Source organism: Lingula anatina, chromosome 3 (genome assembly GCF_051362555.1).
Source record: "Lingula anatina isolate TDL-2025a chromosome 3, LinAna3.0, whole genome shotgun sequence".
NCBI classification, from domain to species: Eukaryota; Metazoa; Brachiopoda; class Lingulata; order Lingulida; family Lingulidae; genus Lingula; species Lingula anatina.
Genome location: NC_141769.1, coordinates 23,668,438 through 23,694,563, shown reverse-complemented (window position 1 = coordinate 23,694,563; position 26,126 = coordinate 23,668,438). Strand labels below are relative to the sequence as shown.

The 26,126-nt window shown below is 38.4% G+C and overlaps 4 protein-coding genes across 4 annotated transcripts; 2 read left to right on the top strand and 2 right to left on the bottom strand.

Moving 5' to 3' along the window:
- Positions 1–509: 509 nt before the first annotated feature.
- Positions 510–2,218, bottom strand: LOC106156893 (putative palmitoyltransferase ZDHHC24). Its single transcript, XM_013532334.2, has one exon. It carries the CDS (start codon positions 2,082–2,084, stop codon positions 1,239–1,241), a length of 846 nt encoding a protein of 281 aa, XP_013387788.1. The 5' UTR covers positions 2,085–2,218; the 3' UTR covers positions 510–1,238.
- Positions 2,219–5,263: 3,045 nt separating this feature from the next.
- On the top strand, positions 5,264–14,290 carry LOC106158364 (uncharacterized). The gene is made up of 13 exons (XM_013534299.2): positions 5,264–5,644; positions 6,778–6,988; positions 7,587–8,030; positions 8,253–8,497; positions 8,775–8,985; positions 9,144–10,652; positions 10,853–11,008; positions 11,187–11,238; positions 11,853–12,026; positions 12,331–12,488; positions 12,808–12,930; positions 13,262–13,435; positions 13,904–14,290. The coding sequence occupies exons 2-13, from the start codon at positions 6,827–6,829 to the stop codon at positions 14,018–14,020; spliced, it is 3,525 nt and encodes a 1,174-aa protein (XP_013389753.2). The 5' UTR covers positions 5,264–5,644; positions 6,778–6,826; the 3' UTR covers positions 14,021–14,290.
- An 897-nt stretch (positions 14,291–15,187) lies between these two features.
- LOC106158365 (uncharacterized) lies at positions 15,188–17,414 on the bottom strand. Its single transcript, XM_013534301.3, has 2 exons — positions 16,249–17,414; positions 15,188–15,849 (listed from the first exon to the last, which is right to left on the bottom strand). Exons 1-2 carry the CDS (start codon positions 16,691–16,693, stop codon positions 15,563–15,565), a joined length of 732 nt encoding a protein of 243 aa, XP_013389755.2. The 5' UTR covers positions 16,694–17,414; the 3' UTR covers positions 15,188–15,562.
- Positions 17,415–22,656: 5,242 nt separating this feature from the next.
- LOC106158363 (uncharacterized) lies at positions 22,657–26,117 on the top strand. The gene has a single exon (XM_013534298.2). It carries the CDS (start codon positions 23,310–23,312, stop codon positions 25,641–25,643), a length of 2,334 nt encoding a protein of 777 aa, XP_013389752.2. The 5' UTR covers positions 22,657–23,309; the 3' UTR covers positions 25,644–26,117.
- Positions 26,118–26,126: the final 9 nt, after the last annotated feature.

Genomic DNA, 26,126 nt, shown 5'->3' with positions numbered 1-26,126 from the left:
GTCCACTGAGAATACAGAAGCACTGTTCTCAGTTTTGTAACATAAAAGAAACATTGACAGCGGCCGATTAATCTCTGTTTCAGGGGAAAATGTAATCTCTATTATAAAGACGTTTCTGTCATTCCCAGTTTCTGAGGTACATACAGAGTAGATTGATGGTCTTTCGTCCAACTTCGTGACAACGAGGACCCCTGTGGAGGATAATTTCCCAGTGTTTTTTTTTTTTTTTTTAATTTTAAAACAGAGTGATGTCCACCTCTGCCAAAGCCCCTTTTATAGTTGTCATGTCTAGTTACTAAATGTACCAGTATGTCCACTAATTTGGAAGAAGATTTAAAGTAGTTAACGTCGAACAAAGGGGTTGAACTCTTTTACAGTGTTCAAAAGAGACAAATTACCACTGACAATTCTCATTGCTCTCAACATACTTCCGTCTTAGGAGTTCAACCCCTTGTTGAACGACCAATGGGAGATGCTCATTTAAGATAAAATGTGACAATTTCTTTAAATCATTTTAATACATTTAATGCAACAATTCCTTTCACTACACATTAATTTAATGTTAAAACAATCACTATATACTATTAACGATAAAGACTTATGTCTAAATCATGACTTAACAAACCATCAAAAACAGCATTTAGTAAATTACATTATCACTGTACAATTACAAAATTACAAAATACCTATCAAAAACAAGATTACATAAAACGTAAATTGATAGCATTTTAGGGAATTGCTATTTAAGACATATTTGGGCTCCTTTTCTTCACTGTGTTCTCGTTGAATGTTCTTGTAAAATAGCAAGTCAAATCTCTTCTTCAAAATAGATTTTTAGTTCAATTAATTTATAAATTATACATATTTTTTTGCATCACAGATTCTCACATGTCACTTCACACATTTAAACATAATCACATTTGGTAAAGTCCTTGGTCACATGTTTGGTAATAAAGCAAACGCTATATAATCCTGATTTTAGAATTGTAGAAAATATCTGTTAGACCCATTTAAAAGCCAAGTAATATCTTGTAGGTAGAAATATCCTTACATGTCTTTGGTGTCACAAACAGTGGTATCCACTTTATTTGAAATGTCACTGGTAAGAAACAGTTATTATGCAACAAGCTCTTAATAGAGCCATAGCAAAATTATAGGTCTCCAGAAAACAAAAAAAGTTCTTGATAACATTTATCCTGTGAATTATTTCATAAGACTAATTTTCAGAGGGGATCCTTTCACATATCTTTAATGTCCTCAAACTCGCCTTTTTGTGGAAACTTAAATCCATCCCCTTTCACTTTCAGCGGTGCAAAAGGAAACAAACATGCAGCTATCCAGTTTTCACCCACAGCCCGATGCACATTTTCCATCCATCCAAGATTATACTGCTTCACATTGTGTGTTCTCTCGTAAGTTGTCTGTCCATTGAAAATGAGCAAACAGTGGTACCCAGTTAGAGCGGACGCTAATAGGAATGCTATTATGCAACCAGCGCTGAGAAATGCCACAGCAAAGGTGTAGGTCTCTGACAGTCCAAGTATCCAAGAGACAATTGGTAACGCCATAGAAACTAGTGAAGTCCAAGACAATCCACCTAGGACGGCCCAAGTGTAGTCAGCATTCATTATAACGGCATAAAACCCAGATATGGCCACATGAAGGGTGAAACAAAGGTAGTAACGGTGGTTGGCAAAGCCGATGCAGTTCCCCGTAAAGAAGCAGTGATGATCCCTCTGCAGTATGCATCGGTTACACGTGTGGCAATGGTGGGAGCGAGGGGGAAAGTTGGCCTCACATGCCGTGCAGTATCGCCACCCAGCTTTCAAAGTGCTAGGAAGAACAACATTGCCCTCGGTCGTGTCCGTGCTGAGAATGTACCAAAAATTTCCTAGAACGTTCATGGCTTCAAAAGCAATGAAAGCTAAATGGATGCAATACCATGGTGTTGCTTCTTGAAATATTGTTGGATGCACGACAAAGAGCATGTAATAAAGGCTGCTGAAACCCATGATGATAATGAAGGCAAACGCGCCCTTTTCGCTCGGAGTCTTCGGGATGTATTTCCAGAACTGAGCAGCCATTGTCCGTATGTAAAATCAGGACCGTCTTAGATATCTAAAAAGGCTCGTGTAGTGTTATTTTGTTTTCTTCACTTATAAACAGACATCGAGAAACGCCCGCTTACCAACGACACTTCCCCTGACGCTTTGTTCATTGTATGATTAGTTCCGTACAGACACAATTTACTCCTGCGTAGATTATTTAGTAGTTAGAAGTGGTTTACGTAGGGACTTTTAGTAAATAAATTTCAGAACTTTTCATTTTATCTTTTTATAAACCATTATGAAATTTCTCAGTATAAAAACAATTTGTTGTCCTTAAAATATTAAGTACTGATAAAGCAGAAATTACTTTAGGGGTCAAAGCAAAACAGATTTTGATATAAAATGTACAAGATATGCTCGCCGATAAACTCGTATACCGGTACCATCATTTCCGATCATTGCCATGATTACTGATCCCCCCCCCCCAACCCCCCCCCTCCCCCGAAATGTTCAATCTAAGAACCTTATCTAAAGCACCCGAAAGCTTAATCCACACCAAAAAGTAACAAAGCTAAAATATTTTTGCTTACTGTCAAAAATATAGGCCTACAACATAAAACAAGTAAGAAGTAAAACTGGAAAAGATGTCCGCGCCTAACACTAATTTCACGTTTACCCTCAGTGAGGTCCTCAGTGTGTATAACTTTAACGAACAAGTTACAGTCGGTCAAAGGCAGTTGTAAATTCACATGAGAAGATACAAGAGTTTGTAACTAGCAATCCTTCGAGGACATCAAATATCATTTAAAAATGTAGGCCTAAAAGTCGGACCTACGCTCAAAGTTAGGCCTACGGAAAAACAACCTTTTGAGAATACGGCCTCTGAACTTAAAAATATGTAACAGTGGCGTCGAAAGTCTGATCTTGGGGTCATCTTCCCAAGGATTTCAATATGCTCTCTTTTTTATTTCCTTTTTTATTTCATCAATCTTCTTTCCTTTTTCTTTTTATGCACAGACGCAGTCTGTACATATAGCTGTCACCTGCGTCTGTCGTCGCCGTCGTTGCCGTCGCCGTCGCCGTGCACTCAGCGATAACAAGTGGATTACCGTTTTACTTTTTGTATTGAAACTTACAGAACTGATGAATATTCATAATACGCAGGTCAAGTTCGAAAATCGGCATGATCAGGCCATTTTTAGGAAAGTTATGCTGTTTTTTCACTTTTTTCAGCATTTTTGCAACACCGATATCACGATAAGTGAAAAACCGTTTTACCTTTTGGCTTGAAACTTACAGAACTGACGAATAATCATAATATGCAGGTCATGTTCGATAATCAGCGTGATCGGGTCATCTATATGGAAGTAATGCTGGTTTTTCACTTTTTTCAGCATTTATGCAACACCGATAACACGATAAGTGAAAAACCGTTTTACCTTTTGGCTTGAAACTTACAGAACTGATAAATATTCATAGTACGCAGGTCAAGTTCGAACATCAGCGTGATCGGGACATTTTTATGGAAGTTATGCTGTTTTTTCACTTTTTTTCAGCATATATGCAACCCTGATACATGTAACACGATAAGTGAAAAACCGCAAAATTTGAAGAAACCCCTATTTTGGGCACTGCTCCCATGATGACCATTTAAGGAAAATCATGTCACTTACTGTTCTCAAACTTACAGGAAAGAAACATGGGACTAAAATACAGCTTTAGTAGACAATACAGTCTGTATGTAAATTTTTCTGGGAATTAAACAGTTTTTTGTGAACATTTAATTTTTCACATATTGGCATTTTCAAGTTGTAACTTAGAACCTCCACGGGCTTGAAGACCCATGCTAGTTACATTTTCTGAAAATCCATGATACGTATATTTTATTATTAAAAATTGATGGTCGTTATGCTGTTAAGCATTATGTAATGTTGCATCAAAATAGAAGAAAACACAATTTTTGGTGCTGCTGCCATGATGACCATTATGGGAAAACCGTGTTACTTATGACTGTCAAAATTTCAAAAAAAGAAACACAGGACTAAAATGCAGCTTGAGTTGGAAAAGCAGTCTAATTGACTTCTTTTTCTGGAAGTTATACATTTTAGTGAAATATTCATTATAATCGTTTTGGCATACTCATTGTGGGACTCGGAGCTCCCATGGACATGAAGCCAAATGGTAATCAAATTTTCTTCATGCCCATGCTATTTATAGTCAATAATCAAAAATTGGTGATAATTATTCTGTAATTTATTATGTAATGTTACATCAAAATTGACAAAAATCTTTTTGCACTGCTACTACAAACATTATGAAAAGAAAACTGTGTTACTTATTATTATTTTTAACTTACAAATATGATTTTTAAGATTATCATGCAGAAAGCCAGCTCAATTGGGTTATCATTTATTATTGAATTTATGCAATTTTGTGTGAAATTTTCATTTTTCTCATTCTGGCATTTTCAAAGTGTGAACTTGAACTCCCATGGGCCTGAAGCCTCATGCTTGTTACACATTTTACTTACATCGGTATTACCTGTTGAGCATAACTAAAATTTGATGTTGAATTTGCAGTTACGCATAATGGACTTTTGCATCAGAATTGACAGTAGCCTATTTTGTGCATTGTTATTTTCTGCTTTTTGTCTGTACATTTGACAGCTTTGCTGCCTTGTTTCTTTTTCATTTCATTCTTTCTTTCTGTTTTCTTTTTTCATTCACACTTTCAGTCTTTTTTCTTTTATTCCCACTTTTTGTCTTTTTTCTTTCATTCTCAATTTTTGTCTTTCTTTTTATTTCATTTCCCTTTCTGTCAATCTTTCGTTCATTTATTCCGTCGTTTCTATATTCTTCTTTCTGCCTTTACTTTTCTTTCCCTCCTTATTTCAAAAGTATCGCTAATAAACAATTCAGACGATCACTTATCCGTCTTTTATTGCGCAATGCTATACTTAATAATCTCTTCACTATGTATCAGTGAGTCAAGACTGCGTGCGCAGCTGCAGTCTCCATTCTGTTTCCCTCGTTACCAAACTGACAGCTCCAAAGCAGCTTTTGTGCGCCACTCAAGCGTTTGACGTGCAAAGAAAGCCAATTGAATTATTCCAAACAATATTTTGAAAAGCCTCTACTCTTATGAATCGAACAGCAGTTATTTGTTGTGTATTGTATTGCATACTTCGAGTGTCTCCTTAAGCCCCCTTCTTAGAAAAACAAAATCGATAAATGTCCTAGTTTTAGACTGGGGTGAAGAAAATGGCGCTGTAGTTTGTTTGCCAAGATTGATAAAATATATGTTTATAGCGTTTCAGAAGATTCGTTTGAGTTGAGTTAGTCACGTAGCAATATCGCCACATTTTATCGTTATCATTATGGCTGGAGCTGGTGACATTCTTTTGCTGTCGCAGTAGGGGGTAACACATAGACGGCTGACACCAGATACAGTGACCTGGGCAACTATTTCGGACAGCTTCAGTACAGATTAACTAACTATTAGAACTACGCTCAAAAATGGTTTATCTCTTATGACAGTTTTGAAATTAAGAACTCCGTGATTTACATGAACAGAAGACAGAAAACTAGAGGTTGAAGGTAAGCAACTTTGTACTACATGTACTTTGCTGGACCATGTTGTAGTGGTACATGGCTACAGATATCGCGTGAATAAGAATCACCTCACCCTGTCCATCTCTCCTTTCTCTCTCTCTCTCTCTCTCTCTCTCTCTTACACACACACACACACACACACACTAACTAACGGAGATTAAGACTTATATAAAAATACGCGCTTTATCGAGAGTAGTCAGATCAGTTTCGATCAGGTGCGCACTTGTCCTTACGAGGACACGATTCATAAAGGACCATGCGGTACACATGTATGTAGCCACATTTCACATGTATTGTGCTCTTATAGTAGTTTTTTCTGTATTATTCACAGCCTGGGGTAACACATTCTATCAGAACAGTTATGTTTTTTTTTTTCATTATACAGAACAATAAATTAATGACATTTTAGGACTGATGACAAGACGATTTTGTCCTTGTGCGCGGATACAATTTTGAATCGATCTGATGACTGGGCTAAATGGTTATTGTGTTATCATCGGGCCAAGGCTTGAGTATTATAGTCTTACAGTGAACGTGTCAATAAGTCATTGATTATGGTTTGCGTATAGTTTTATTCATTTGGTCTGGTGGATCCAGGATTGTGCCTAGAGAAGGGGCGGGGAATGGGAACAAGCAAACAAGCATTGCCTCACGAAATATTTTAATACTGTTAAAACAATAGTCGAGGCAATTGACTTCATTGCATAGGAAGGAAAATTGCCTTATCCCTAGTTTTGTCCCGTGCCACTCATAATAATTTTTTGATGTTTATTTTGTTTGTTTTAATCTGTTGTTGTTTCTCGCGTGGCTGTCGATATAAAGATCAATGTTTCTCTTTTCACTTTGCTCTTACTAAATTGATTGCCTATGCTATAACAAATATGTCTGAGGGCAGTTGTATTGGTGTGGTTTGTTAACCAATACTAATTATATTAATTATTTTATGTTTCAATAAGGAATTTCAATAGCATTGAAACATCATTTCGAAGGAAATCATTTATTTTACATATCTTATTTTTTATGTTATCCACATTATAAAGATAAAGTATAGCTATTCTTGGAAGTTTTACAGAACTTTGCAGTAACTATAGCGTTAAGTCCTTTTCTGATAATTTCAGAAATGCTGGTTTATTGACTGTGTCGGAGTTATCGCATTGAGTGTAGACTATGGGAAGCACTCCGTCTAAGCCCTCCTCTGGGGGGAATGCCCCCCAGGCCAGGCAAGCCCCAGGGAGGCCCCAAGTCGTGCGAGTTCAGCCTAACACACGTGGGCAAATAACATATATACCACCAGCACAACCTCAGCCGCAAGTAATGTGTATTACGACGGTAAGGATAAATACTCTGGTCTTCTATTTTTTACCATCTACTTTTCATCTAATAATTGCACGATATTTGTTTCAAATATTTTATGTTGCTGTAAGTGTTTTTTGGTTTTTGGTTTTTTTTAATTTTGTGAAAGAGCGATAAAGTTTAAGATTGATACAATAAATAAATGTGCGCCAAGTTATTCAACGTTTTCATTTTCAAACCAGTGCTTATTTATCTGTGTTTGGGTCAGGAGATAGTGTGTTGCTGTGTACATATAGTGACTTGTCCTTGATAAAAGATGCACTCGTGATAAATTGTTTTAAGCTATCGATTCAGTTGCAAAGGGAATCATAGTTATAGCGCACTGTACTATCGGATACTAAGGGTTGTGGCTGACATGTGCTTATTCAGTTTAAATACAAGTACTTGCAATTTTTCTAATAAATCTGACATGCATTGGTGCATAGGAGAGAGGACAACAGTGACGGCTCAGTTAAAAAGAAAGTGCACATAATTTTATCACAAATACAATTTTCTTTAATTCCTCGATTTACAAAGCGCCTGGTAGATCAATATTATCAATGACCGACAAAACGTTTTTTTAATATCTAAACAGAATCAGCAAAACAACATGATGCAACAGCAGCAGCAGCCTCGTATGCCGTACTACCCACAACCTATGCCGTACGGATACCAACATCCACAGCCATATTACCGACCGCCGTACCCGCCTCGTCCATATCTACCACCGCGGCCCCCTCAGCCACCGCCCTATCAACCTAGGCAGCCTGTCAGCACCGTCCCTGCAACGAGCAAGGAAGCACCGGTGAAGGCTGAGACGCCCGTGCGTAGCTCTCAAGTGTCCGTGAATGTGACGTCAACGTCAGACTCTCCCGTACCCAAAAAACCACGGAGAGATTCCGTGTTGAAGAAAGCACCAATTCCAAAGCTTGTGTATGAAAATCTTGACGAGACCCCGCCACCCAAGCCTACAGTGCGACGGAAAATTGAGATATTTGAGAAGAAGAAATATGAATTTATTGACAAAAGATCAACACAGGTAGGTTATTTTTATTTAAGGACTTAATTCATTTCTTTGACAAAATACAACAAATGAAATTTAAAGAAAAAAATAACGTAAAAATGCACTGTTTGGATAGCATTGGTTTCTGTCTCTCTGGAGTTTGCAATCACTTTCGTCCTAAAAGACAATTGATTAGTTGGACATACTCTTACTTATGGCCCTATGAATCATTATTGGATATTGCTTTATAATGTCCAGGTCGAGAATTCGTTGCTAGAGTCAAATCTAGAAGCTTTGGTCAAGTATTTAACAGAAGGCCCATGGGGAGATTTAGGGAAGGTTAGAGCTATCTTCTGGTGGCTGACGTCTGTGGATGTTAATGACGTCGAAAAACTTATGACGTCATCAGATTCTCTTCCATCTACCAACACACCGCTGGATTACCTTTGCAGAATAAAGTGGAATAAGGGTTGTCATGCCCATTTGTTTGCATGGATGTGTAGGTAAGGACATGTTTATACTACGCACATATACATGTATATTGCACATACCATAAGTGCTGCCCAGTGGTAATGAATCTATGCCCTTATATTAAAATATATAAATAATTATTTTCCTAGAATAAAACCAGAGATTTAAGAAAAGAAATAGGTCCACATATTTATATTCTTGTTCTGCTCAGCAGTTATATTCACTATAATCTAGGAAACACTAAACAATAAAGCAACCTTTAAGATAATTATAAGACATGGATTCGAATACGTTGCATCTCCCCTTCAGATGCGCTCAAGTGCCTTGCGAAATTATCACTGGTGTAAATAAAAGTTCTGCCTACACCTTGGGGGAACCCGTGCAACCCGATAAGATGCGTGGACAGTGGAATGCGGTTTATGTTGAAGACGAGTGGCACCTGGTGGACGTTTTCTGGGCGTCCACGTGCGTAGTTGGCCAGGGGAAATCTGAGTGGCAATTGCTGGAAAATGATGGAAGGGTGAGAAATAATAGTGAAAATTAAAATCTGTAATACAAGATTGATATGTCTTAGGCCTATTAGAACATTGCAAACCTTGCAGCATTCCTAATGTTCTGTAGATGAAAAAAAAATATAAAAATTGCTGTAACTTGATGGAATGTCAACTCTTTTTGTAGGCTATCAGAAATGAAGAGGAAGAAGAAGAAGATCAGTTAGCTGAAGAAGAAATCAAACACTGGACGAACGAGTTTTATTTTTTGACCGACCCTTCTGCTCTCATTTACACTCACTTGCCTGACGATGCAAAGTGGCAACTTCTGTCAGATCCTATTAGTTTTCAGGACTTCGAGAAAGCTGTGTATCTGAGAGAACGGTTCTTTGAAATGGACTTATCAATGAACGACCGCAGTCAACGTCAGTGTGTATTGCAGACCACGGAAGGCGAAATCGACATAGAATTTTCGTTCAAACCCAAAAGTGGGTTGGTGTTTATGTACAGAATATCCAAATCATTAAAAGGCTTCGCCGATGGTGATGATGAAGATGATGATGAAGAAGAAGAAAAAGAAGTCCATAACAGACTCGAAAATTTCGTTTTTGTCGAAAGTTCCCGGCGGAAAATCCGATACACCGTGGGTCTGCCGATTACAGGCAGGTTTAAAATGGACATTCACGGAAAAGCCAAGAGAAAGCATGAAGATTTCAAGCTCGTCTCCTCGTACATTATAGATTGTCCCGAGGCAAAGAAGAAATGCGAGCCTCTTCCAGATAACCCAGAGATCGGCTACGGCCCCAATGAGGAAACAGAGGAGGTCGGAATGGTACCAACCACTCACGATCAAGCTGTCATCGAGACTAGCGACGGTACCTTGGAAATAAAATTTGACTGCACAGTAGGCGTTGACTTAGAACACAGTCTGGTCAGCAACGGCATGGATGAGCACGCTCTTAAGGATTACGTCACCACCAGGAACGAAAACGGGGTAGCCACCGTCAACGTGCGCCTTCCTAAAAAGGGGGAGTATGCTCTTAAGATAAATGCCATTGGAGAAGGCATGCTAGGAGACGTGCCAAATGTGTGTAATTATCTCATCCGTTGCAGTAACGATAACCCCGACATCAAGCCCTTCCCCAAACTCAACACGGGCATTCTAGGCAAGGATGCACTCAGTGACAAGTTGGGGGTGTCCTGTACCAGCCATCCCGGGGGTCTGATTAACACCGACCAGGGAGAGGTGACGGTAGAATTCCAAGTGGGTACCTCCATTGAATTGTTCTGCGAGGTTCATCACGCCGATGTGCCCGACGAGGTCTTGCAGAAGCTTCTACGTCGTCGTAATATTGATGAAAACAACGTGGCTTTCGACCTGGGTCTGCCAAAAGGCGGGGAATACTCGTTCAACATCCTGGCTTGCAGAACTAACGAAAACTCTCCTCGGCTCTTCAATGCCTACAACGCCCTTATTGTGTCTTCGGCTGAAAACATGGATCTCGAAGAGTTCACCGATCTTGACGCTCCCGAGGGGGAGGCAGTACCAGTTGCCGCAGAACCAGAAAAGAAAGAGGTTGTGAATCCTAAAGTTGAATACAAGCTAGAGGAAGAGATGTGGAAAAATAAGCGAATCACAGACATGTTTGCGGAGTTAAGGCGAAAAAATGCTCACGATGCATTCGACACCCATCAGGTAAGAGGTCTCAGGCGTGCTTAGGGCAGATTAATACATGCGCTGACATGGGCATTATCTCACGTATAGGTTTTCATTGGTGTAGTATTGAATGTTATTACTCTTTATTTTTATTCTGTCAATAATTTGTCAAAGGGTAGGGGAGGGGGCATATTTGTGGGTTCAACCAGTAATGTCTACCAATCTTTTTTCTTTTTCAGGTCTCCTTGGGTTGTAACGAAAAGGGGGAATCAGTCGTCACCCTCGAGATGGGAAAAGACGGAGAATTTACACTCAATTTCTTTGAAAGAACTCAGGAGAACGCCATTACCAAAGTACAGGCCTGGACTCTTACGAAAAAACAGCCGTCATTCGAGGTTAGTTTGCTGTGATTTTCTGAATAAGTAACTGGCCTTTTTTTAAATGAAATTTGTGTTCTCTTTTCATCGGCGCTTTAGAACAACATGTATCTCATTTGCACATTTTAAATTATAAAGACGTTTGAAACCATGTATTGCTTGTTTTTAATATACATTTTTATTTCTTTGTACTAAGGATGAGCCAGATTTCGTGGAGGATGCGGCAGATGAAGAGGAGAGAAAGCGAGGTATTTTATACATGTCCTTGCTAAATAACAATATCTACTATCCGTGATTGATGGAGAAAAAATTATGTTAACTATAAAAGCACATTTTGTACCAGTTAAAGCCACAGACATAGTTATCGTTAATTAACAGTAAATCGGTGTTGATTTGGCAATAAAGGGCGTCAATCTTCGGGGAAGTGCATAAAGGCTTTTTTTTTAGGAGATATGCCATTGAAGTAGTCGCTATTCTTTTTTCAATCTAAAAATCGATCTGCATATAGTGCTTCCAGCGAATGGGTAATTTGAAATAGACATTGGTCTTAATGAGGACGTAAATAAGGAAACGCACGCCAAGTCCGTTTTAGTGCAGAGTTACCGCCAACATTTCAGTTTTCTTTGCCTTGAAAGTGAACCCGTTCTTTATTTCACCTGTCACATTTGGTAATCATCAAACGTGTACATGATACCAGGGTTTTGTATTCAAACCTCAGTGATATAACTGATCAGAAATGTAGTATATATATTTTATGCGTCTGTTGTATTCTGTTTGATTTCAACTATCCTTGTGTTCTATTTTGCCAATTAGTGAAGAGGGCTTGCAAATTATTATTATTATTATTATTCAAAATTTCCAGCCGAACACCACCAGCTCCTCCGCCGCACTTTGAAGCAAGAAATGGGACGAGATCCAATTCGAATTAAAGAACTTGGGGACGCTATTGAGGAATATAAGAATAACGATGTCCAAGACCCCGAAGACTATGCACAAAAGGCTACAGACCTTCTTAACTTCCACAAAGCAAAAGAAGGTAAGTTAAAACCTGGGAGAGCATAAGTAATATGGAGTTTTGCATTGACCTTGAATGCGTTAAGATGGTCAAAAACGTCCTTGGTTGAACCTTTGTAAACATTATAGTACTATACATGTTTACATCATATTTTAAAAACAAAAGAACTCGGGAATTTATCAGTCCAAATGAAAAATGAATGAAAGCAGGAAAATATGTTTTGTCTTCTTTATTGTTTTCAGTTTCATCGAATGAAGAGAAAATTCTTGTTGATTAATACAAAATTAGTTTAAACTACAGCAATTGTGTTCCATAAATGTTTCAGACCTTGTCAGTGCCATGAAGAGACGCCATCTTGACGACCTGGAGAAAGCTCTTGCACAAGGCGCCGTGAACAACCTAAATCACGAGATGGACAAACTACTCGAGTTGGGGACAAGGATATTTGAAGAGCTGACCAACCTTGATCTACTAAAGAAAGAAGTAAGGGCATTCCTTCAAATGTTGTGTTGGCTCAAGTTTGACTAAATTGTTAAAGACGAGGTCGTTCATGAAAGATAGATCTATTTTCGTACACTCTCTGCATTTTTTCCACGTGTCATCTGGTTAGTTTAGTTTTTTTTTTTTAAATCTTGAAGAGACGTTTAATAATAACAAATTATTGATGAAATCGAAATCGAATCGAATTTTTGTATTTAATTATGCCGATATATGTCGATTTTATTATTACCACTGTTTTGATCCATTTTTATTCGACTTCAAATGTAACTTTTGATAAAGGACAGTAATAACATATTTACAGGTGGACAAGCTTAACCAGAAGACCATCGCGGAGATAAAGGCGTACAACCACCCTTCCAATACTATCCATCAAGTCATGATAGCTACCTTCATGCTACTGGGGCATGATGAAAATGAACTCCAGGTAAAATGGAAAGCTAGACAAAAACTGTGTAACATATTTAGGGTTGTGTGTCAACCAAGTTACAATAGACGCATTGGAGTAAATTTGAAATTCATGTTTTCATTAAAAATTAAAAGTCGGCGAAATCGTTCTACCGAAGGGAGGGAGTGGGATTCGTCCCAGGGTAAATATAGCAAATATAGCAATTTACCCCGCGTTTAGCTCAGTATGTTTGTCTAAAAACTAGATTAGTAAATCCTAGGTTGTCTTTGATAAGGGATAGGGCAAGTCTTTTACCCAAAATACAATTATTTTTCATTTTTTTTAAATAAAATCTTTCTCGAAATTCCAGAGCTGGCAGAAGGTTCGTGCGCTACTCGCAGAGCATGTTAAAGAGAAGATCAAACAGTTCGACGTGACCAACCTCACCATCGACACTGCCCTGAACGCCAAAAAACTACTGGAAGGCTTCGAGCTGGAGAAACTGAAGGAAGTGAGCGTCATGATTGCCACCTTCTTTGCCTGGGTAAGTGGCATGAAAATTCATGCCGGGTGTGAATTTGACAGAAATGAAATTGTTTTTTTTTTATCTGAAATATGTAAATAGACTAGTAAGTTAAATTACCATTTTTGTCTTCAAATTATATATTCTGATTGTTTCTTACAGTTTATTACATTTTAAGTGTTTATTACAGCTGTGTAGTGTAAATAAAGTCATCTAAGCAGCATCCACTACGCTAAAAAGAAATTACTCCGCTCGCATATTATATTTAGTGTTACAAATTGTATATTTTCTCTGAAATAAATACTTCTACTACTGCTACTGCTAGTAAAAACATCAAACCTTTATTTAACAAAGTGGATATCGTTTTGTTTCTGCAGTCTAATTAAGAACAATGTTAACTCTCAGTATGTTCTCCATTTAAGTCGTAAGACGGTGAGTTGGGGATATGTTAGTTAAAACTTCATTTTAGGATCTTTTTTAATATTCCAGTGCAAGGGGGTGATACGTGAATCTATCACAAGAGTTGCAGACCAGGAATTGGAAAGGATGAGTAACCAGGCCAAGCCAATAGTCGGAGAAGTCAAGACGTCTAGGAAGATTTTCTAAAGTATTGATGCTTTCGGTTTGAGCATCTTGCTGAGCCGATGTTTTTAACATATTACAATTCTAGAGATTTGAAGTGTTTTAATTTTAACACCAGTTTTGAAGGACTGTACAATCTGCTCATATTAAAAACAGACACTATGCAGTTGAATGCTCATCTTTTTTAGATGTTCTTATCTGTAATTAAAGGGTAATTTCTCCGTCCAATTTGTGATATCATGCTATTGTCTTTCGTGCCACACGTTATAGCGTAGGCCAAATTACTAATAATTATGTACAGTATTTTGTAAACCAGCCATTGTGATACCTAGTTGGTGCTTTGTATGTAAAAGCTGAAAGTATTTTACATTTTAGTTTACAGAGTTGTAGGCGGACGATTTTCTTTCTTTTACAACTAGTATTACTGTATTATAATCAAGAATGAACATGTGTGTAATTTCCATGCATATAATACTTTTTGTCCTCTATTACTTTATTTTTTCTAAAAAAACAATGCAACGATGATGATTGTCGTACGATCTTTATTGACAATAAAAGAGTTGCGTCAAAATATACAGCTCACTTGTGTCGTAAACTTCAATTAAATGTTTTTTTTTACTATATGTTTTTCATCTTAAAAATACTATACAAATTTATTATAGAAAAAGGGTATACACTTTAAACGTGCTCACTGGTATAAACTTTATACAAATAGTCTGAATATTTTACTGAGGGAAAAAATTGTAAATACTAATTTCCCGAGTCGTTGTAAATGGTCCATGCTGTCTTCATTTCTTACGTAATTAAATCTTACCATCAAAAAAAAAAAAAAAAAAAAAAAAAAAAAAAAACAGGGGTATATAACAATGCATATTATCCATTCTGTCACAATGTGTATACATTGAAAAATATTTTTAAAAAATTCCTCTCTTAAAAACAAAATGCAGAAAATCGACAAATATTTATAAGCGTTTTTATTACAGGTTTATTCCTTACAATGTACCGTTTACTCCTTTTCATTTTCTCAAATTTAAAGTGCGTTTTAAATTATCACCATGAAAATATCCTGTAAAAGACGGCTTTTACTGTATCCCAAATACAAATCTAATTAAAACAATAAAAGGGGCTCTCTAAGATATGATCCTACATAGTGATTTATATCCATAAGAGGGTAAATATATTATTTTGTCAAACATAAAGACAGCACGTCACTTGCATATGGGTACAGCTGGAACGCTACTGTAACACAGATCCAAATCATTTGTTCTCGGAATAAAAAAAAACGTATTTTATGTCATCTTGTACGTGCCCCTTCCAGCGCGCTATCACTTGACACCTATTCTCTTGATTCTGTAATGCTGCACTAAGTCGACACTTTGTATACCATTCATCAGTCAACCTCTGAACATTTTTTCATTCAAAATCATACGTTCGTGATGCATCCTTTCAAAAGATGCATTCAGACAAGCGCTATTTAAGACCGGTAATAGTTCCAACTCCCGTCATTAGGCGACCACCATCACCAAACCCTCACACAATAGAATACAACTATCCAGGCCATGGAAGTCAGGCATCTATTTGACCATCACTGTCATCAACGTACGGAATGTTTTCGGGGTCATAAGGCTTCAGTGGCTCCTCAGGTGAGGTGACTCTTTCTGGCGACCCATCAGCGGTTGGGGAAGGATTTAGAGCGACTGATGCTGGGCCTCTTTCCTGGCGAGGTTTTCCCGCAGCCTTCCGTCGTTTGTGGTAGAAGAGAATAGCAACAAGGACGATAGCGATACCCGCAACTGCAATTGCCACAATGGGACCGATGGTCACAGCCAAGGCGGCACTGGAGACGATGGCAGCTTTAATGATGAAAAGAGCAAATTTTTGCGATAATAATTATATCTGTCAGATCAGTCACGCACAAGTATTATATATTGATTGAAATACCTTATTTACTACGTCCTCATTGACAAAAGTGCATAAATGCATATGTAAAATATATATCAAAATCTATAAAAACATAATATATTTGACTTGCATTTTGAAAAAACTAAATGTAGGACAAATCATACAAAACGTTAGTTAGCTTTTATCAATTATTATGAATGTATTTTATCTGCCATATAAAAAAGGATGATTGTGAGTGATACAGTCTAGCCATTTAAGGGTTAACCACAAGTTCGTGAACCGTTGAGAAAAACATTATAACAACCATGGAAGTACATGTTAACAACGCATCATGAGTATGAAAAACTCACCTGGAGGTTCAGGTTTGATGCACGAATAGACCACTTTCAGGTAATTCTGCCCCCCTAGAGACCCACAAGGATTTAAGGTGGTGGTAGAAAATATGTCCTTGAAGCTGAGCACACAGACTGGTTTTTGTAAACAGGTCATCCACACCGCACTCTCCGTCAGGTCCGTGTGGTTCATGCAGTGTTGTGAACATGGGCCAGAGGGCGCTGATGTATTCAGCCCATTACATGTTTCACACGGATAAGAATTATCCTGTCCATACCCGGCGGACTCCAGAGACACTACATGGTCTTTTGGCTGCTCGCATGACAGTGTCACGTTGCCCGTACCACAGACAAACGCCATTAAGGGAGGGACGACGTGGTCGGCTGTAGCTGTCCCATAGACAAGCCAGAGTCCTGCTAGGACATACATGTATATATGCCCGGGAATTTTGTTGCGATACATTTGTGATATCCGAGGAAGCGTCCTACATAAGCACTAAAAACGACGTTGTATATCTTAAAACACAGGGTTGCTGCTTGTATGTGTTGATATTAGTACAATTAAGAGTACTACAGTCAAGTCTCATACATGTCTTCAGTTCTCGTCTCTTGCCTTGTTCTCTTTGAACCGTCTACAACGTTCAGTAAGCATTTTGAAAGATCTAAACTCTGAAATGAAACTTTTGTCGTTGGTCTATTATTAGACTGTGACGTGTGACTAACAGCTTTGGCGGTTACAAGCCCAGTGTTTATATTAGTTTATATGCACGATTTCAAAAGGTTGTTCGCTATTGATTGTGAAGAAAGGTTTACTTTTCTTTTGTCCCTTGTCGATGCTTTTTCTAAAAAGTGTGCCGTGACCTCTTGGTCAGGAACACGTGTAAATACTACGCGAAGGAGTGAGAGGTAACGCAATCTTATCTTACTGTGTTTGCGAAACGGAACTTCTTTAATCCCTGAGCACCTGTGAAGTCGAAATGTACCCACGTTCACCTTAACTGTCGTGCATTAATGCAGGCATATAGCCAAATCAATACACCTTTACGCTGTCAGTATCTATAGCATGGTCTCTTTGTTTGAATATAGCTGTGGAACATATCAATACATGTGTATATCCAGTAGAGGCCAGCTTTGAACGCCACTTAACCTGCATGTTCACCGACTTGTCCGGACTGGTTTTATTCACAGAGCATTAAGCATTTATTGTTAGCTGGCCAGGTGACCTATATAATTATCTTGAAATTGTCGCGCAGCTTTCACGAGTACCTACATGTACATGTAGATTTAGTTTGTTTCCTACGGTATTAAAATAATCCTACCCCGTATATACATATAACTATACTACTATAGTTTTTTCAAATAGTAGGCTCTGCGTTTTATTTCTTTAACCGGCTAACATATCGGCGAATTAAACGACATGCACTGTGTATCTTGAAAATGTGTGCACTCTTTAAGATTAAAATTTACTCTTTCATATTAGGAGCCGAATAAATGCGTGTGGGTTACCACAACTGCATCTGTGATTACATCGTTATTTATATGACAAAGTACCTTGACGAAGATCTGTCACCCGTTCTTTGTTGAGAGTGACAAGGTGTAATATCTGTAAGATTGATGAATAAATGAACGCAGCGATTTTTGATATAAAAAAACATATCGTATTTGGTCGGTGGGCTATTCACTGCACATTTGTATATGGGTTTTAATTTGATAAGTCTTAATATTAGAAATAGTAAAAAATGAATAATAAACGAATAAAGACATCTTTATTAAACTAAGGCTCATAGTGCTCAGTTTTCATTGAAATTCAAAATTGGTCCTATATCACACATTGTATTATTTAAATTCTTTCAGGTCAAATAATATTGCAAAGTTTATGCACGCTACCCTCTACCAGGGCCACAGATTAAATTTTCACCAGATTTTCACAGAATTAATTAAGGGTTATTCTCTGTACTGGTTAAATTGTAGCCTACTGGTTAAATTAACGGTCATTCTCTGTACTGTGCCTCAGCCAAAATTTCCACATAGGAATATTTGCGGGCCTGGTAGAGGGTGGATAAATGTCTCGCTGTAAGAAAAATCATAAAAAAAAACGCCGCGATATATTCTCTACATATTTTTTTTTCATTTGTCTTCGTCATCCACATCAATCATATTGGTCAAATTTATTTCATACGCGAAAAAAGCTTTCTGGGCGAACATTGATGTCCTTTGTTTGCACAGCTGTCCACAACACACCTGCAGTGACCCTAGCTGACCTCAAGGGGTCAAGCATGACAGCCACTTCTTGGTCCACCGCTAGGTGACGCGAATATTTTGACAGCAAGAGATGCTGCCTGGTGAACATTAAATAAAACAACTTTGAGCCCACTGTATAAATGTCGCCTGCACCTCTATCTCTCGGAATTATGCAAACAGATGTCAAGAAGGAAGGGAGGGAGAGATCTAATTTTTGATCGCAAATGATGAAGGATCCATTTTAGTATTTAAGTATTATTTTTAAGTAGCGATAGATAGATGTCTTGCAATAACCAAGTTGTCGAAATCGCCCAAATTGCACCAAAAACTGTCAAGCAAAAGGAATATTCATTTAAATTTATTTTCAGAAGGGACACAAAAGTAATTATTGTCAGTTTTGTTGTGATGTATTCAAGTGACTTAAGAAAAGAACGTTTCAGCTTATTCTATCTTGTTACAATAATCATAATAGTAAAAATATCATTCCTTATACTACTATGCTCTTCTTTATTGTCATTTTGTTGAGTCGTACATTGTCGAGATCCCTTCGAGAGAAATATTACTAAGATGTTTTTCCAAATTTCAAAATTATGAAATAAAATCATAGGAATTGTGAAATTTTAATCACAAGAACAACTGCAAATACTACTGTCACGTGCCTGGTACATGTGTTACCTTTGAAAAAATGTTTGAACTGTTATTCTCATTCATTATTCTTACTGAAAAGCTATTATATATCTCATAACGTATTAGTAATAAGTGTGTACTCTTGGAAATGAAATTTTACCAGATCACTTAAAAATATTGAACACCAAAATCAATTTTTTGTATAGGCCTACACTTCCCTATTTTATCTATTACGTTTTAATCTGTATATAATCATCAACACATGTAGACATCCGACCTTCTCCTTTTTTTCACTAATTTCCTTCGTGAAACTGTAACTTCATTTTTTTGTGATCTTTTCTGAAAATTGTAAATGCACCAACAATGACACTTGTATACAGTTTATAGGACATTTCGGACCAACAATCCAAAGTACGGTCTTTAACTCGCGTACGGTGAATTTTTTCTCTTCACCTTCTCTTCACTTCCTATGCGAGCGAGACCCAGATGTGGTACATGTAGACGATATATTGTCATGGCTCCATGCAACTGATACATTTACTTATGTCCCGATGTTTGTAGGAAATAAATGTCTGTTTTCCAGTTAACCTATAATTTTTTTTTATTTTGAAGTCTCGAGTCACGATAAAGTCTAGAAAATGGCAGTTCCATTTTTCTCCTACTTTACCCAATACAACATCAGTCTGTTTATCAAGTGCAATCTTATTGTAAAATCCTTTCCCTGAACACTCTGCGCTTAACATACTCTAAGGGCGTATTCCCATGGATTTTAGATCGACCTATCCCCGTGGGGAGTCTCACTAGATTACTGTCAGATAATCTGGCTTAAATGTCCGTCCCGCCTACTACAAGCTGTAAGGGGGTAATTAACTTTCGTGCCCGCTGGGCTAACAGCTATTTAGCGTGAACCCCCAGGGAGTTAGGTCGATCTAGTTTGGATCGATCTAATCTCTGGGAATGGGGTCTAAGTATCTGTCGTTTATATATTAATAACTGCAAATTGACATTTTTTTTAGAGGCGGCGTGAAGAGATATTTTCGTCTGTTTGATCGCCTTGAAATGATTCTTGATTCCTGTTTTGGACAGATCGCAGCTAACTTTTTGTCAAGATCCTTTGTGCTTTGTCGGTGTGTTTGTCTAGATGTTCCTTCAGAAATTCTATCAATTTCGTCGACAAATTCAAATTCCTCTGGTGCACTGACAGTCCAAGATCGACCATTCACCGCTTTTTAGCAGCGGATCATATCAACCTTATTTTGTTGAGGAATATCTCATTGTTTTTAGCTACCTGCGCCTACTGTTTACCCGAAATTCATTCAAGTGCACCTGAACGACGAGGGCACCTGTCAATCAGCTGTCACGTGCACGCGTTGTGTGGCAGGTGATTGACAGGTGTCATCACATTGCAGCACTTACTGTACTTTTCGATTTTGGCATTGTAGTAGTTTTAGGCAATGATTTTATTTTAGCATTTTCTATGAAAGCGACCGACTCAAAAATTCAACATGTTGGACATAATATTGCGCTAAAGCTAACAAAAACCATGTAAGATAATTTTAAAATCCTACACTCAAACTTTCGGGTCGTATTTTTATTCACACGATGTACACGTAATTTTTGTTCAAAATAAGATATTAAAACGGAATTGTACTGCGTCCCAAAATATTTAGGTATTACAACTTGAAGGAAATTATAATGTATGTGTGTGTGTGTGTGTGTGTGTGCGTACGTGCGTGTGTGCACGCACACATGCCAGCGCATTCACCTTTTGAGAGGGGGGATAGTGATATAATTCTTACTAATTCCTAAAACGTATGCGTTAATTTCAAGTTTGAAATAAAGAGATACTTGTTTTAACTGAACAATAAAAACCCAGCCTTTGCTTTTAAGCATCTTTCGAATAAATAATGGATAAGGTTAAGGTGAGGTCAGATGATCGTTAAAAATCATTACCTTCTTGCATAAACAATTAATATTTTTCGCCTATAGTTCGCATACCTCCTTTAAATCCCGATGCCAAATTACAAGTTTTTGTTCCCCCTCCAATGATGGGTTTTAGACAGTATGCTCTTTTAACATTTTTGACATCATATGGTATTTGGTAGTCCAAAAAGTAGGCTAAAAACTGTCACACGAATCTTCGTATAATTCAAATTCATTCTAGAACATAACATATAGCAAAATGTCATTGTTCGTTTTCGTAGAATATTTAAAATCACAAAAGTATACAGAAAGAAAACTTTCCAGCTACTTGTAATATGACACGTACCCGGTACCTTCTACCTTCCACTTTCATGGAAAAGACAGATTATCATATCAAGGAAGTTAAGAAAAATAACCTATAAATGATTTCAGCGGATAAATTCTCGTTTCTGTTAAACCCTAATTAATCAGGGACTGCATTTGTTTAAGTCTTCTGGCATTGCTAATGGGAGGGCGTAATCAATCAATGAAATGGAATCCTCCGTATTATGCCTCCTGGAAATGCATTTTTGCACACGTCACCTGCGATGTCATCTATCTCTTGAAAAAAATTGTCCATCAACCCTTGTGGCCGAATGACATCAATAGTTCCGGCGAGAAAGAAGTATCTTACAAGAAATAAGCTTTAAAAAGACATACAATCAGAGTAAGACCTTTATAACCCATTTCCCAACCCCAAGAAAAAATAGATATTCCTGAAGTTTTCAACATTTCCTTTAAATCACCAAGGTACGAATTTTCGAAAACCATTCACAGAATTACAAACATTAATCCTTTTTGTGCTCTACGTTTCAAGTTTTGGAAACACTATGAGTTTAGATTACAGAATTTCACCCGCGGCGGTGGAAATGAAAATTATGGTTTTTCACGGTTTTGGATATAGGGTATACCTTAGTAAGGGAATATCAACCTGTGCTCATTCACTGGGATTTAACAGATACAATACAACAACAACAACAAAAAAAAAAAAATGCAGAGATTAAACAACAAAATGAAATATCAATATCACTTATGAAATGAACCCTTGTAAATTTGTTGATATTTTCTGTCTTTTCTTCCAGTAAATTTACGTGAGTTTGCCATCATTGTCATCCACCCAAGAACAGCAACTGATTTTGATCTATTACCTTGAAAAAAACCCCACTCCCTAAAAATGATGAGAAGAGGATTTTCAAAATTGGGAAATTGCGCATTGCGAACAACTATAAATCTGCTGTCGGTAGACCATTAGACCAAGATGTAGTCCAAGTAAATTCTTCAGAAAACCCACGTAGAGAGGATGGGTAGATTTCTGTTTCCTGGTGTGTTAAAGTGAACAATCCGTGGGGGTGGAGTTACATGTCGATTAATACAAGAAGGAAATACGTGATCTAAGACAAGAAAGCAAAAAGCAATACGACTGCCACCAATGCCGCCTCTAATCAACGTGGGTGTATCTAGTAGATGTTCTACGTGCTGCATGTTCCCCACTACCTCGTTACTTTATCCAATCATTAACTTAATCAGCTCATAAATGTAGAAAAATGTCATTCCGTTATTCCGTTACTGATGGCTTCGTGGCATATTTATCAGAATTGAGGTTACCATCTAAAACCACGGTGTCAATTAAGATTGCGGATGTCAGGCATTACGATTACCTGGGTCTTAAATTCCTATCAAAGGGAATTTCGTTATAAATGACAGCATGTACTTAAATGAAGGTATAGACATTTCCCAATACTATTTTCCTACCCTTTGCACAAGGCTCTTGGATAATCTTTTTCCACAAGAAGCAGGGGATTTCACTAAAGATTTAAAGCCATGGCAAGCTATCATAACAAGACACACCCTTAAGTCTGAAAAAGGAACTAATAGTCTTTCTATATTCATTTTCTGATGTCTTGAATGTAGTTAAGGAAATGATAGTTATTTTACAAACGCGCTTAATACCAAGGCTTTAGGTAACTTAGGTCGTATCTTAAAAGACGCGCCAGGCGACATTTACCACCAGTTAGTGGATACGTTTTCAAGACAAACCTTCGTTCTACGGTTCCATATCACAAGGGCGGAAACTTAGCTTTCAACTTTGATAAAGTGGGCATAATTTTTAAAGTAGGTGATGACTTAAATTTAATCAAAGCAACGGAGCAGCTTTCTCCGGGAACTGTGCACTTTATAACTTATTTGCATAGATCAAGCGGACTTCTCGACATCGATTCATTATAACAGAACTAAAAAATTATATATATATGGCAGCGAAAGGTGAAGCTATCTACTGTTTTCTTATCTTAGCTTCAGCTGTGTTGTGTTGCCAAACTTTTACAATCCTTCCACAGAATACCAACGGCTCCAATGCTAACCTCACTGGCTACAGGCACTGTTCGAACCGCACCGATGGCAACATTGAACACTGCTCCTGCAGTGACATTTGTTTCCTGTACGGCGATTGTTGTGTAGACTTTTTGAATAGGAATAATTCACATACATTTTCGAACTTAAAGGCCCGAGTCGCTGATCATGCCCAGTGCATGGCGATTGAGAACCAAGAGGAAAATACCCCATGGTACTTCATCAACAGTTGCCCGCACAGTTGGAATAGTTCTATTCAAACGAAAACGCAATGCCAACATGTCCCAGCCTACCGAGGAGGACCGGAGACGGACCAGATGCAGTACATCCCGGTTATTGGAAACAGCACCGGTTTGCTATACAGAAACATCTACTGTAGTATCTGTCACGGTGAAAAGGACGTGGTCTATTGGACAGTGCAGTTCACGTGTCAGGACCCTCACGCCTCCGGACAGGTACTGAGTATAACAGCCCTGCACGCGGGTCCGGTGAAAGCGGAAGAAAAGCTATCAGAAACACTTGAGAAATGCCGGCCTGTGTACAGTCGTCCTCCAAATGTCACCATGAACTCCAAACACTGTGTTCCATATATCGGAAAGTGCTGCGAGCATGCCTCCGAGTATCGCGCTCAATGCGAAACCACGCCATATGCGTCTTTAGTATACAGTAGAGAAACTGGGGAAGTCTTCAAAGACATGGCATGCGCCAGATGTAACGGGCAAGGAGACGGAAACATTACTTCCATCCCTGCCCTCGTACCAAGCACGACCACCGAAGCCAAAGTTTTTGGCGCTAACGTCTATTCCTTCTCAATCCTCTTCGATCCTAACGCTATGCGGTTTGTAAAGAAAGGGAGCACAGAGAAAGTGTTCGACTTCGCTAACTGCCTTCCAGGACAGGTGTTTGACGTGGTCACCGAGACGTGCAGACAGCTGATATGCGCCGACGGCCACTATTTGGACACACAGGGCAAATGTGTAAAGAAAGATCAATCTGGGGTAACTGCAGATACAGTGGACTCCTTCGGTTTCGTGATGCAAGTTTCTGAGGTTCAGATTTCGAACTTGACAGATAAACTAAAAAACGAGTCAGTGACTGAAATATATCGCAACCTTTCTAATTGCTACAACCACACAAATTTTACGATTATGGCCGATGGTTCTGTCTATTTAAACAAAACGGATGAGGTAATCCCAAGGGGCAGGTTCAATCTTCTAGAAGACAACACTGTAGAGCTGTGCTGGGAACGTTCCGTTCGGTACCCCGCCCTCAGCGACATGGACCAAAGAATGGTGTTCTCGTTTTCCAAGCCTCAACAAATACTCTCTGAAATCGGTAGCATCATGTCCCTCGTTTGTCTTGCCGCACTTCTGGCTGTCTATATCACCCTGCCTACTCTCCGGAACGTCCCAGGCAAACTCCTGATGAACCTTTCAGGAGCTCTCTTCACGGCGCAGCTTCTGTTCCTCTTGGGCCCGGCCGCTGGTGGTGTGAACGCTCTTTGCACTCTGGTGGCTGTGGGGATGCACTACGCCTTTTTGGTGGCGTTCTTCTGGATGAACGTCATGTCTTTTGACGTGTACCGCACCTTTTCGCGGCCGACCATCCAAGCCGTGTCAAACGCGCGTTATCCACGTTATGTCTTCTACGCGTGGACGGCGCCACTCCCCATAGTCCTGACAGCGTTCGCCTTGGACTTCCTGCCTGTGCCGGATGACTTCCAACCCAGGTTCGGCGACCATGATATATGTTGGATAACTCAGAGGCTCGGGCTCATCATCTACTTTGTGGCCCCAGTGGGATTGCTCCTGATTGCAAATGCGGTGTTTTTCAGCATGGCCGTGCAGAACATCCTTCGGGCTACCAAAGCCGCAAGCATGGCCAGCATGGTTGAAAAGTCGACGAACAAGCGCTGCTTGTTGCTGTACGCAAAGCTGTCCACCATTGTCGGGATAACGTGGGTAATGGCCTTCATTGCCATGGCAACGAAGCTTAGAGAACTCTGGTATGTGTTCATAATTTTGAACACACTTCAAGGTGTCTTCATCTTCGTTGCGTTTGTCTGCACCAGAAGAGTCTGGAGGCTTCTCAGAAAGCGAATTGCCATATTTATGAATAAGCACGAGACGCCAGAAACTGTGTCAAAGGATTCGCGAAGCAGTCGACCATCAAGTTTTCGGTGTAATAAGGGAGGCATTGAGAGAGAAAAGACAACGGAGACCAATTACATATAACAGTGTTAATGCCACCAATTTGACGTTGAACGTTTTATCGATACTTTAATTTTTGAAATTAACGATCATGTTATTAATACATTCATGAAGTGACGGCAACGAAAAACTTAAAACATATAGTTTAAAACCTAAGAACGACGAAGAACACTGAATACCTCACGTATGGAAGAGCGACATTTATAAAGTAATAGGTCTCTTATTTTTAATGAATAATATTGTGCAAATACTTTTTGTTGAGAGTCAGTAATTTTGGATGTAAAAAAATAATAATGCATTTATAAAATGTTCTGGGCAAACTGAAAATGTCATGGTTACTTTGGTTTCTAAGCCAACTGCACACAATAATGAATCGTTTAATCATTTCTTACGTACAACTTTCCCCTTGATTGAATGTACATACACTGTAAATTGGCGACCGCGGTGTAGGGCTTATTTGAAATATAAGAACTTATTTGTTTTTAGAAATGTGAATATGCACGTTTA